General features: G+C 46.8%; 1 protein-coding gene across 1 annotated transcript in view; it reads right to left on the bottom strand.

The window, feature by feature from the left end:
- Nucleotides 1-13,034: 13,034 nt before the first annotated feature.
- The window catches only part of LOC148474900 (uncharacterized), a 137,544-nt gene continuing 136,934 nt past the window's right edge, over nt 13,035-13,644 (bottom strand). Inside the window, 1 exon segment of the mRNA XM_088457978.1 lies at nt 13,035-13,603. Coding sequence (XP_088314104.1) covers nt 13,035-13,603 — 569 coding nt within the window.

Here is a 13,644-nt window from a genome sequence, read left to right as displayed (position 1 = left end):
TTGATATTTTGGTCCACCTTGGTTGTACCACACAGCTTCAGTACTGCAGTCGCACAAGTCCCCAAGTTCTGATGCAGTGAGGGCAGAGCCGAATATAATACACTGAATAGTTACTCTCTCTGTCCATTGTACCATACACCTCTCTTCTGCCACTGCCCATGGTAATTAAAGAGCCACACAAGTTGTTCTCCCAGTCTAACATGGAACAAAGGTCTCCCATACCTTTTGTACCCATAGATGTCATAACCAAGTTTCTGCTGACTGATTGACCAGTTAATTAAATCAGGATCCATCCTAGGACTGCCCAGGTACAAATAATTGTGTGTAATGACCCCTGCATAATAACTACATAAATATGGTATGTTCACATTAATCTATGTAAGCTGTAATATGAGTGTAAATACAGCATGGTGGTGATGTGGGATTGGTTAGATACCTAATTTCTCCAAAACCATGTGTCATAGGGATTTCCAATTTGCACCTAACCTGCGTAAAGACTTTAGAAAGATATTTGTCTATGATTTTGGAAGCTCCTAGTTTTTATAGAAATATTAATTTTACATCAAAACAGATAACATATGGTTTTATCTTTGGTCTCTGGAGTCTCAAGGAACCTTTTGGTAAACTGCTGTTTGTTTATCCCTGCATAGACCTGTTGTGTTCAGTACCAGCTTCACAGGTCCAAGTACTCAACATGTGGCCATAGACAATAGGTTTACAAATCTCTTCTACCTGGGGCACCTAATCTGCCCAACTAATTACTGTTTCCTGCTTCAAGAATATCGCAATGGATGTGCATCCATATGAAATTACACAGGATCACCTCGGGTTGTCATAAGGATAAATTAAACTTCCTATTTTTATGTGTGGACCGAATTATAAAAGTACATCAAAAGAACATAACAATAGGATTCAGATTACCTGCCCCTGTGTGATGCAGATTTACTTAACATCAAAAGAAAAACATTGCAATATGTCTTGATATACCTATATCTCTACAGACAATTAAGGGTAAACAACCATTAAAGCAGGAACACATACTGTATATTCAGAGTGTAACTTCCTTATCGGACACATGTTTTCCCAGTAGTTTATTCGTAGGAAAGTTTCTAGCCCTGGGTGTTGGAAAATAATTCTGACAATCTACCCACCAGAGCCCACCACTACCCTTGAACCTTCCCTTAACAAAGATGTCCAGTACTACCTCACAACGATCTATCTAGGTTCTGTTATGAGCCACCACATTTCTTGCAGTGGCTCACACTCCTCACTGGATTCCGGCTGTTGCTAGGCAACCGGGATGTTGGATAGCCACATCACTCCAACCGCGCTGCATGCATGCCAGGATGCTTTCTTTGCTGCTTCCACCACGCAGCTGCAGCAAATTCTCTCTAATTAGGGTCTGTTCTATGCAGTCATGCTCATTGGTCAGTCACCAGGGTAAAAGGCAGTGAGGACTCACTGCTGGTTATAGCATCCTTGCCCTGCAAGTAGCTAACCTGCCCTGCCATACTCCTGTTAATGACCTTTGTATGCTACATTCCTGGTTCCAGTATGCCCTGTGTCACTAAGATCCTGCAGGACCCTTGTTTCTTTATTTGTATTTTTCGGTATGCTGGATTTCTGGCCGTGCCCTGCTAGTAACGCCTCCGTTACCATTACTGCTAGCCGTCCTTTTGCAGCACCTGATATTTCCACTCAGACTACACACTGCCCCTGATCTCAATTCCTGGTTCCCAGCATAAGCCATCTGCCTTAGATATCCTGCTGTCTGTTACCACTTCAACCTCACTCTTCGTAGCCACCTGGTTTCCCACATAAGCTCCTACTATCAGGAGTTAAAATCCTGGTGGCATCCCAGTACCATTGAGAGTGTATATCTCTATGGAAACAAGGGCTGTTATAGGTGAAGACCTCTCCGTTTGATTCTAGGAGTTTACACGGTTTCTGAGTGAGCCCTAACAGGTTCAGGTTTAGGCTATAAATGCATTTTATAGTATAGAACAAAAACTGTAAAAAAAAGGGGAACTAAGTCATATAACTAAAGTCAAGCCACCCTGGCACCCCTATTTTCCCACTAGGTACAAGCTCACTAGATTTTAACCCATTCACTGAAGTGTGCTCCATACCTGCCCTGTCAATAAATGAGCTTACCACCCTGAGTTATTCTTCTGCACCTGTACACTGATATTGTTACTGAATAAATTACCTTGTGTAAATACAGTTAGTACAGGATAAACCGCACCAGAGCGTCCAGATATGGAGGAAGGACCAAAGTGGCCATTATTTCCTGTGCTGCTCACTCTCCCAGTCTCCAGTCCAATGGGGTCCTGGGATTCCATGGAGAGAATGGAGGTGGTCACCTTGGGATGTGATAAGTAGAGATCTGAATAGAGTCCTGGGGGCTAGATTTACTAAAACTTCTAAAACAGACAAGGGTGGTGTTGCCCCTAGAAACCAATCAGATTCTGCCTAGCATTTTCTAGAATGCAATAAAGACATGATAGCTAGAATCTGATTGGTTGACATAAGGAACACCTCCACTTTTAATTGTTAGAAACTTAAATCTACCTTCTTCTAGGCAGCACAGACGGTGTAATGGTTAGCATTACTGCTTCACAGCACTGAGGTCATGGGTTCAATTCCCACCATGGCCCTAACTGTGCGGAGTGTGTATATTCTACCTGTGCTTGCGTGGGTTTCCTCCGGGTGCTCCGGTTTCCTCCCACAGTCCAAAAATATACTTGTAGCTTAATTGGCTCCCAACACAAATTAACCCTAGTGTGTGTGTGTACATGTGGTAGGGAATATAGATTGTAAGCTCCACTGGGGCAGGGACTGATGTGAATGGTCAAATATTCTCTGTAAAGCGCTGCGGAATATGTGTGTGCTATATAAATAACTGGTAAATAAATAACTTCTTGATCTTGAGAGGGTGTGAGGACTCCTCTGCGAGCAAGTAGTGACTGCGGACTGTTAATCTCATTAGGCTGGACTATTTGTGGTCTGATTCTGGACCAGGTGATCTCGCCGGTAAGAGCACATGCAGGCACCTGAGCTGAGACAGCTGGAAGATTCTGTGACGTGTTGCGTGGCAGGAGAGAAGCCGGACCCTACAGTTTACAATTATCAAAATGCTCCATAACATCCTACAGGGACCAATATCTATCTCCAGGATAAGGGTCATCAATACCAGGTATTGTCTATACGTTTCCTCAGTGTTGCAGTGAACTATGGTTGTCTAGTGGAGTTGGGTACGGGATCACTGGTGCTCAGAATCACGATGCCGGAATCCTGAATGGTTAAAAATAGTAACGCTTGTAGGTAAGTAGGTCTAACCCTACTTCTAACCCTCCCACCCCCACAGCCAAAACCTTCCCCCTCCCACAGCCTAAACCTAACCCTCCCAGCCACTGGGTCCCGGTATAGTGCTCTCCTCTGAGTAATATGACCACAGCTAGAAAGAGATGACTCATGACATTTGTTGAACGCTACAAAGTCCGTGATGTCATCATGGATTATTAAAATGGTTGAGACCATGTGTCTGGAAGATTGGGGGGTAGATCTACTAAAGTTTCTAAAACTGAAAACTAGCTATAATTTCTCTATGGCGTCCTAGAAAATGATAGAATCTGGTTGCTACGGGCAACACCATCACTTTTCAGTTGTATAAGCTCTAGTAAATCTACCCCAAAGCATTAACGGGCACAAGTTGGATGGAATCCCAGGGCACAACACAATGTAAGAACCTGTTAGCAGCCACTAAAAGATGTAGTAAAATAAATGTAACATATATTACCAACTAAAAGTGCAAATACCGCCCCCCTCCCCCCCTATCATCTACTTTTTACATTTTCTTCAATCATTAGAAAAAAACAAGAAGTCAGCTTGGTTGGTAAATTTAGATTTTATTACTAAATAAAACTGAATCTAAAACATTTTTCATTATGCACCATGAAAAGTACAATACACAATATACAAATTATTATATAAAACATACGCTAGCAGTGGACTTTAAATTTAAATTATATAGAAATAGCAGCAAACGGAAGGCTAAAATTATTTCCATGTTGAAGGTGTTACATACGAGTATATTCGAAGATTCAATTAAAGCCAAACCAAGACAGAGCAGGCAGCAATTTTCGGGCCATTCTTTACTATATAGCCAATGGATACCTGAAGAAGCTCAGTGATGTCACTGGCTCCTAGTGAATGGATAGGCTGCGCTTTCAGTGATGTCACTGGCTTCTAGTGACTGGATAGGCTGCACTCTCAGTGATGTCACTGGCTCCTAGTGAATAAATAGGCTGCATACTCAGTGATGTCACTGCCTCCTAGTGACTGGATAGGCTACATTCTCAGTGATGTCAATGGCTCCTAGTGAATGGATAGGCTGCACTCTCAGTGATGTCACTGGCTCCTAGTGAATAGGCTGTATACACAGTGATGTCACTACCTCCTAGTGAATGGATAGGCTGCACTCTCAGTGATGTCAATGGCTCCTAGTGAATGGATAGGCTGCAGTCTCAGTGATGTCACTGGATCCTAGTGAATGGATAGGCTGCACTCTCAGTGATGTCACTGTCTCCTAGTGAATGGATAGGCTGCACTCTCAGTGATGTCAATGGCTCCTAGTGAATGGATAGGCTACATTCTCAGTGATGTCACTGCCTCCTAGTTAATGGATAGGCTGCACTCTGAGTGATGTCACTGGCTCCTAGTTAATGGATAGGCTGCACTCTCAGTGATGTCACTGGCTCCTAGTGAATGGATAGGCTGCACTCTCAGTGATGTCACTGGCTCCTAGTGAATGGATAGGATGCACTCTCAGTGATGTCACTGGCTCCTAGTGAATGGATAGGCTACATTCTCAGTGATGTTACAGGCTACTAATAATTGAATAGAATGTATTCTCAGGGGTGTTTCAGGCACAAAATGGCGGTCTCTACTGTGTGCTAAACTATAATTCTCATAAGAACCATCCTATATTTAGTTTCTTTTAATTTAGAAAGCAACAACACATTACACAGTGCTGTACATTGAGGAGATTGTGATATAATTAACATATAATGACATGAAAAAGATAGTAAAAATGACATAGCCTACTTGAGCTTAAAATATTTCATACATAAGGTTTTCTGAATAGCAATTGTGGATGTTGGTGTGAATACATTTTCATGGACACAACCACCGTGCTAGTAGCTGGCTCCAAGCACTTGTTGGATACAGTAACTGTGCTACTTCCTGGCTCTGGGCAGTTGGTTGGTATAATTACTGTGGTGGTTCCTGGCAGTTGGTGGAGTTACTGTGCTAGTTCCTGTTTCCAGGCACTTGTTGGATACAGTTACTGTGCTACTTCCTGACTCTAGGCAGTTGTTAGATAGTTACTGTGCTAGTTCCTGGCAGTTGGTGGACACAGTTACTGTGCTAGTTCCTGGCAGTTGGTGGATACAGTTACTGTGCTAGTTCCTGTTTCTAAGCACTTGTTGGATACAGTTACTGTGCTACTTCCTGACTCTAGGCAGTTGTTAGATAGTTACTGTGCTAGTTCCTAGCAGTTGGTGGATACAGTTACTGTGCTAGTTCCTGGCAGTTGGTGGATACAGTTACTGTGCTAGTTCCTGGCAGTTGGTGGATACAGTTACTGTGCTAGTTCCTGTTTCTAAGCACTTGTTGGATACAGTTACTGTGCTACTTCCTGACTCTAGGCAATTGTTAGATACAGTTACTGTGCTAGTTCCTGGCTATGGGCAGTTGGTAGATACAGACACTGTGCTAGTTCCTGGCTCCGGGCAGTTATTTAATAAAGTTAGAATTGTCCACTTGGCCGTGTATGATGTCTGTTTTTGCCATTTTTTGTGTACTCTGCCAAGAAGTCTCCATCTAGGATGAATCTCTGTTCCTGTCCCTCCATATTGTTCAAATAGGGGATCCTCACAGGCAACCCTCACTACTGTCTGAGCCCTGGTTATTGCCCCAGCACATACAAAGGAGTAACAACCACACTCCGTGTAAATGCACATGGAGAAAGAAGCAAAAATTGTGTCCTGCCTATTATATTATTATGTTACTGTCAATTTACTGGCCATCACTCCCCCTTTATCATACATCATGAGTGAGGTGGTACCAGGACTGTATTTACTATGTGTCACATTTGTTGTGCTCGAGTGGTTTCATTTCTTGGGTATTTATATTGCTATAAATGTACTTTTCGGTATTAATTGGGCCTGGAACATACAAAATGTCCCACTTTTAAACTACAAGGTCTGACCTTCACCAGATCTAGGCATATGCTTATGGGTCAACCTCTATAATATATATATGTCACTGCTACTCATCCTCTGCTATAGAAGAGTTTGTACACCCAATACCTCCCTTTGTGATGCCCTTTTTCACTACTATGTTGGATATCATTATCCACAGCAACATACAAACACAACCTTATTGCATTACACTTTCCAAACTCATTCACCATTTGTACCGATCTCCACTACACTCAACGGTTACCCCCTGTGGCCGGAGGCAGGCCACACGGTGTTAAGGCTGCCACAGCACTGAAGGGGTTAACCCCCGTGCTGTGCCGCCATTGTTAAAAGGACAAAAAGGCGCCAGGCGCCCATTGTAAATGTATACTCTGCGCTCTGTTTTTAATGTTTTATATGCAGCGGCCTGGACTTGCTGCACTGGGGGAGTGTAGGTAGAGTGTGTCATGGCCGCTGCGGGACAGGGAGAGCCAGCTCCCACTGCGACCAGCGCTGAAACAGTTACGGTCCCAGTGAGGACACAGTTTAAAAGCACACTGTACATGGTTTATGATAAACTGTATTAAAATATATATATATATATGTATTGCTGTAATGCACTGCAGCTGATCTGCAATGCATTAGTGCATGAAGCAGAGTATATGTAATAGGCTATGCACTATATGGTAAATGTATATTTTGTAGAGAAAATGCACTTATTGAATATATACCTGTATATGACATGACCAGCCTCTGTGTCTGCAGAAACTAGCAGGAGGTCTGATGAATAGGGTGACTGGAAGTTCTCTGTGAGAAGGTGTGAATGGTGTCATATAGCCAAACCCTTCATGTACAGAACTTCCTTTGAAAAGACAATTTGTTGTTAAGAACCTTTTGGATGTCACTGAATGTGTTAAGGTTGGAAATGCCAAACTGATTGATGAATGTCATTTACTATTTCCTGGGAAATGTTATATCAACATTTTAGGAGACAGTATAATGTATGATAAATCAGTTTGTGTTGGTGGATTAGGAAGGAGGATATTGAGAGACTCCTTTGAAATGTAATATGTTGTTAATTTATGTTTTCTGAGCTAGAATGATTGGCTAGAAGGAGCACAGGGTGGATTTGCCCCCCTGTGATGTTGTGTGTAAGAATGACATAAAAAGAGGGACTGTGAGCCCTGTATGGTGTACAACCCTGTAACTTCTGTGTGGAGGAGACCTGCTGTATGATTCCTGTAACATCTTGTATGCTGATATTCCCCTTCAATCTGAAGGGAGGGTCTTTTTTAAGACTTTGAGCAATAAACACCTTGCCTGACTTCAATTGTGCCTCAATCCTGCGACCAACAGAATTGCGCAAACCGCTATTCCGTTCTCCTGCTGTTCTGGGTAAGAGCTCCGTGTCTCCAAGTTCAAGCCCTCCGCCAAGCTACCGTGCAGACCTGGTCCATTGCGAGGGATCAGGAGGAATCAGCCGACACCAAACAGGAGGTGTGTCCGCAGTTAATCAAACGCATACGCAGCAGAAGCGGTACCAGGTTCCGAGGTAGGAGCCTGACTGTAACAATAAAGCGGTTCCAAACGCCGATGGTAGTTTGGTGGTGGCAGCATCGTTAAACGCCCACGGCGCTGTGGGCGGAGTCAGTGACAAGCGGTCACTGATGGTGAGTGGGAGTCCAAAAGCGCTAACCCGTGACCAGGGCCAGCCTAGGCGAAAGGCGTCCGGTCACATCTGGTGGCATAGCGGTGGGATAATCCCAGGCGGCTTTTCGGTCACCCGATGAGAGAAGCCGAGTTACTCAGGAGAGGAGTAACTGCAGTTCAGGAGAACGCGCAGGATGGCTGATTACAGCGGAACGTCAAAAAATGATCTTGAAATGGTGTGCCAGGAAAAGAACCTTCAACTCCCTTACAACGCAACCGTAAGCAACATGAAGGAGGCACTCAGGCTCTGGGAGGAGTCGAACCAGATGGAGTTGCATCAGACGGAGGTGGAAAGTGCGGCCAGCGTAACAATGGACGCCCTTCAGAACGTGGTGAGAGCAACAAGTCCCGCCCCCTCTCACAGCAGTTATGTTTCTCAGCATTCCCCAGCATGGCAGGGATCCCAACGAATGGATACCCTAGCGGAGCGGCTAGCGGAATTGGGAGAAAAGGCAACGGAACAAGAACGTATGCTAATCATTCGGATGTGGCATGACGAGCGGGCACCACGGTCCGTGGTACCCCAAGCACCGTTGCAGACTGCTGTACCCAGATCAGGACGTATACAGTTTGCCAAGTTTGCAGACAGCGATGGGGACATTGATGGACATTTGCAAGTATTTGAAAGGACTTGTAAACTACACGATTTACCCAAGCAGGAGTGGGTGAGACACCTGGTGCCCACACTGCACGGAGAGGCCCTGGAGGCCTATCGAGGAGTGGCCACCGAGGACTGCGGTGACTATGACGAAGTCGTAAGGGCCCTCCTACAGCGATACTTTGTCACTCCTGAGTCCTGCAGGAAAAAGTTCCAGGACTTGCCCAAGAACCCTACCAGCACCCATGAGCAGTTCGCCACCCAGCTGAGGCAGTATGTGGTGAAGTGGGTGAAGGGATCTGGTGCCACTACCTGGGACGCACTGATTGATCTGCTATGCCAAGAGCAGTTCTACTGCAGGTGCGCCCCAGAGGTGAAGGAGTGGGTGCTAGACCGGGAGCCACCCAGCTTGAAGATGGCGGCCCAGTTAGCGGACAAGTATGTGGCAATTCGGCCACAAGGGCAGAAGCGCCCGACTAGCAGCAGACCCCAATGGACTGTACAACCAGGGGAACACCCCTCTTCTACTCATCACCCCCCAAAGCGGGCATCCTCCAACCCGGGTGCTCTTGGCCAGCAATCGCCCCGCCCTGTCCCTGCAAATCATCAGAGACCACCGGGGCTCCGACTGGTCAAGAAGTGTTATGACTGTGGGAAAATCGGACATCTGAGGATGAACTGTCCCACACCCCAAGCACCCCAGACTCGTGCCCCAAATCCGAGTGCTGGAGCCCGGCTTGCTTGCCTGACCCGGGGAGGTGAGCCCAAAGAGACTGTTCCTACTCCAGACAGTCCAATGGAGTGTGGGGAGAATCAGGTGAACTCTACGGAGTCACCTGCATAGCCAAGGGGCCACCCCAAAATATGTGGCAGCACCTGCAGACGGTCCAAGTGGGGCACCTGCAGGGACAAGGATTAAGAGACTCTGTGGCCTCAATCACTGTTGTGAGCTCCCAACTTATTGATACTGCTGCAGTACTGCCAGGTCACACTGCCAAAGTGACCGTGGCAAGCGGAATGGAGCGTGAGGTACCTGTGGCGAGAGTCTACCTGGACTGGGGAGCTGGCCCAGAGTTGAGGGATGTTGCTGTCATGGATGGCCTTCCAACTGATGTGGTCCTGAGGGAATGACCTTGGTGGTGGAATCGTTACCACGTTTGCTGACGCCCTCGCCCGGAGTCCAGTTTCCAGATCACAGTCTACATCAACTGCACCAGAACAGCCCAGCCCAGAGGAAAAGACTACAGCGGCTAGACAACTGCCAGCGCAGCTTACCACAGCATCAACCAGCCAAGAGGAAAAGATCACAGCGGCTAGATCAGCACATCTACCCAGCATGCCTTTTGCCTCTGGTATGCCTACGTCCCCTAGCAACGCAGAGGATGTTGGTTCCGGCTCATTGGATCCTGTGAGGGTGCCCAGTGATGCTCCTGTCCCTAGTGGTTTGCCAACTCCGGCGGTGAGTATGAATGACCACACTGACTTCCCTTTGACTGACCTCAACCAAACTGACCCTAGCAATCCCAACCCATATCCCCCTGTAGACTGTCCCTACTTCCCCAGACAGGAGTTCAGGGAAGCTCAGCTTGCTGACCCATATCGGGAAGGCATATCGTTCCAAGCTGGCAGCGGCCTTTCAGGGATAGCGGCAGTGAGTGTGACCTGGCGGGGAGGGTTAAGGTACAGGGTAGCCAGGAAGGTAGAAGGGGATAGTCCAGTTAGGGAGCAAGGTCCCCTGCTTGTGCCAAGTAGATCAGGGAAGACATGCAGCCTACCCGTGGTGGATGTCACACGGAGCTCAGAGGCTGGTGATCTGTCCGCCATCACTGTTGAACAGGTAGCGGACAACGTGGTGAGAAAAGGCCTAGGTGACAGGGTAGGTTCCCCTAGTCATTGGTCATTGGAGGAGGATGATAGGGCAGGTCTGACAGGTAGTGCAGACAGATGCCAGATGGAGATGACAGAGGTGCAGTGCTCAGGGTATAGAGTGGGGGGAGACAGTGGTAGGCCCAGACCAGTGGGGGTGGAGGCAATCAGAAACTGTCCCCGGCCCACAACCCCAAGACAGGTACTGACCTCAGAAAGGAAAAGGCCCTATGGACGAGTTGTCCCTGACTGTAGTACTGTAGTGACACCCCTTACAGAGTTGACCAGGGACTTCCCAAGTCAGTGGACTGGATACCCGCTTGTGAGTTGGCATTCCAGTCATTGAAGGAGGCTCTGGTACCAGCTCCAGTCCAGATGGCGCAATTTCAGGACCAGGACATTGTGGTACGAACTAATGCGTCATTGCACGGACTGGGAGCAGTACGGAGCCAGGAGGAGCCATATGGGCAGGAGCACCCTTTGGCTTGTGTGAGCCATATACTGCTATGGTGGGAGGTGGGGTATGCCACAATTGGAAGACAGTGGTTGGCAATTGTTTGGGCATTGGACCCCCTTTGGCACTATGTGTGCGACCGGCCCCCCAAAAGGGAAACTGACAGACTGTTGTGGTGGAGCCTTGGACTTCAGTGTGACTATTTGGACATTGTGCACAGACTAGGAAAGGCCCACTGCAATATGGATGAACTGTCAAGGCCGGAGCCGAAGCCCCCCAGGTAGTTTCCCTGAACCCCCCAAGAGACTGCGGGACCAGGAGCCAAATCGTTGGGACATGGCCCTCTGGTAGCCCGCTTGAGGGGGAGGGGAGAAGTGTGCCAGGAGGCAGGCCACATGGGGTTAATGGCTGCCACAGCACTGAAGGGGTTAACCCCCGTGCTGTGCCGCCATTGTTAAAAGGACAAAAAGGTGCCAGGCGCCCATTGTAAATGTATACTCTGCGCTCTGTTTTTAATGTTTTATATGCAGCGGCCTGGACTTGCTGCACTGGGGGAGTGTAGGTAGAGTGTGTCATGGCCGCTGCGGGACAGGGAGAGCCAGCTCCCACTGCGACCAGCGCTGAAACAGTTACGGTCCCAGTGAGGATACAGTTTAAAAGCACACTGCACATGGTTTATGATAAACTGTATTAAAATATATATGTATTGCTGTAATGCACTGCAGCTGATCTGCAATGCATTAGTGCATGAAGCAGAGTATATGTAATAGGCTATGCACTATATGGTAAATGTATATTTTGTAGAGAAAATGCACTTATTGAATATATACCTGTATATGACATGACCAGCCTCTGTGTCTGCAGAAACTAGCAGGAGGTCTGATGAATAGGGTGACTGGAAGTTCTCTGTGTGAAGGTGTGAATGGTGTCATATAGCCAAACCCTTCATGTACAGAACTTCCTTTGAAAAGACAATTTGTTGTTAAGAACCTTTTGGATGTCACTGAATGTGTTAAGGTTGGAAATGCCAAACTGATTGATAAATGTAATTTACTATTTCCTGGGAAATGTTATATCAACATTTTAGGAGACAGTATAATGTATGATAAATCAGTTTGTGTTGGTGGATTAGGAAGGAGGATATTGAGAGACTCCTTTGAAATGTAATATGTTGTTAATTTATGTTTTCTGAGCTAGAATGATTGGCTAGAAGGAGCACAGGGTGGATTTGCCCCCCTGTGATGTTGTGTGTAAGAATGACATAAAAAGAGGGACTGTGAGCCCTGTATGGTGTACAACCCTGTAACTTCTGTGTGGAGGAGACTTGCTGTATGATTCCTGTAACATCTTGTATGCTGATATTCCCCTTCAATCTGAAGGGAGGGTCTTTTTTAAGACTTTGAGCAATAAACACCTTGCCTGACTTCAATTGTGCCTCAATCCTGCGACCAACAGAATTGCGCAAACCGCTATTCCATTCTCCTGCTGTTCTGGGTAAGAGCTCCGTGTCTCCAAGTTCAAGCCCTCTGCCAAGCTACCATGCAGACCTGGTCCATTGCGAGGGATCAGGAGGAATCAGCCGACACCAAACAGGAGGTGTGTCCGCAGTTAATCAAACGCATACGCAGCAGAAGCGGTACCAGGTTCCGAGGTAGGAGCCTGACTGTACCAATAAAGCGGTTCCAAACGCCGATGGTAGAGTTTGGTGGTGGCAGCATCGTTAAACGCCCACGGCGCAGTGGGCGGAGTCAGTGACAGGCGGTCACTGACGGTGAGTGGGAGTCCAAAAGCGCTAACCCGTGACCAGGGCCGGCCTAGGCGAAAGGCGTCCGGTCACACCCCCCAACTACTGTTCCCTACAGAACACATGGATCTAGGTCTTTCAATCCCTTCCCAAGCCTAGTAACCAGACTACAAGAGCTACCCCGGGTACATATGCCCCACGCTCTGGTTTGACGATTGCAAGTACTATGGATACCCCTTAGATACCTCCTTGTAGAACCCCATTACCCTCCGACACTTCATTTCACCTTCAGTCTACTCTAGTCTGTTTTGGCAAAAGGGTGCAGCAGGGTACCTTTTAGACCTGCAGCCACTCACACCTGGGTGCGTTTTGCTGATGATTAAAAATAAGATCTGATTTCCCTACAAACCATTTCCCATACTAGGCACAGGGAAATTGTCTCTCCCCTGGTTGATTACACCGATGTCTAACAAGACTTGATTTGTGCGTAAAACATTTTCCACACTCAGGACATGGAAACGGCTTCTCACCAGTGTGAGTTCTCTGATGTCTAACAAGATATGACTTCATTGTAAAATGTTTCCCACACTCAGAGCATGGAAATGGTTTCTCACCTGTGTGACTTATCTCATGCTTTACAAGAACCGATTTCCATGTGAAACGCTTCCCACACTGAGAGCAGGCAAATGGTTTCTCACCTGTGTGAATTTTTAGATGTTTAACAAGAGAAGCCCTCTCCGAAAACGAGCTCCCACACTCGGAGCAGGGAAACGGCTTCTCCCCTGTGTGACTTCTCTGATGTTTTACAAGATCCGGTTTCTCTCTAAAACGTTTCCCGCACTCAGAACATATACAGGGTCTCTCACCTGTGTGACTTCTCTGATGTCTAGTAAGATGTGATTTAATTGTAAAACGTTCCCCACACTCGGAGCAAGGAAACGGCTTCTCACCGGTGTGGAATCTCTGATGTCTAGCAAGATTTGATTTGTCTGTGAACAATTTCCCACACTCGGAGCATGGAAAGAGTTTT

This window comes from Taudactylus pleione, unplaced genomic scaffold (genome assembly GCF_031769625.1).
Source record: "Taudactylus pleione unplaced genomic scaffold, aTauple2 ptg000800l, whole genome shotgun sequence".
NCBI lineage: Eukaryota > Metazoa > Chordata > Amphibia > Anura > Myobatrachidae > Taudactylus > Taudactylus pleione.
Note: the sequence above shows the minus strand (reverse complement) of the source record. Positions and strands in the feature narration are given on the sequence as shown.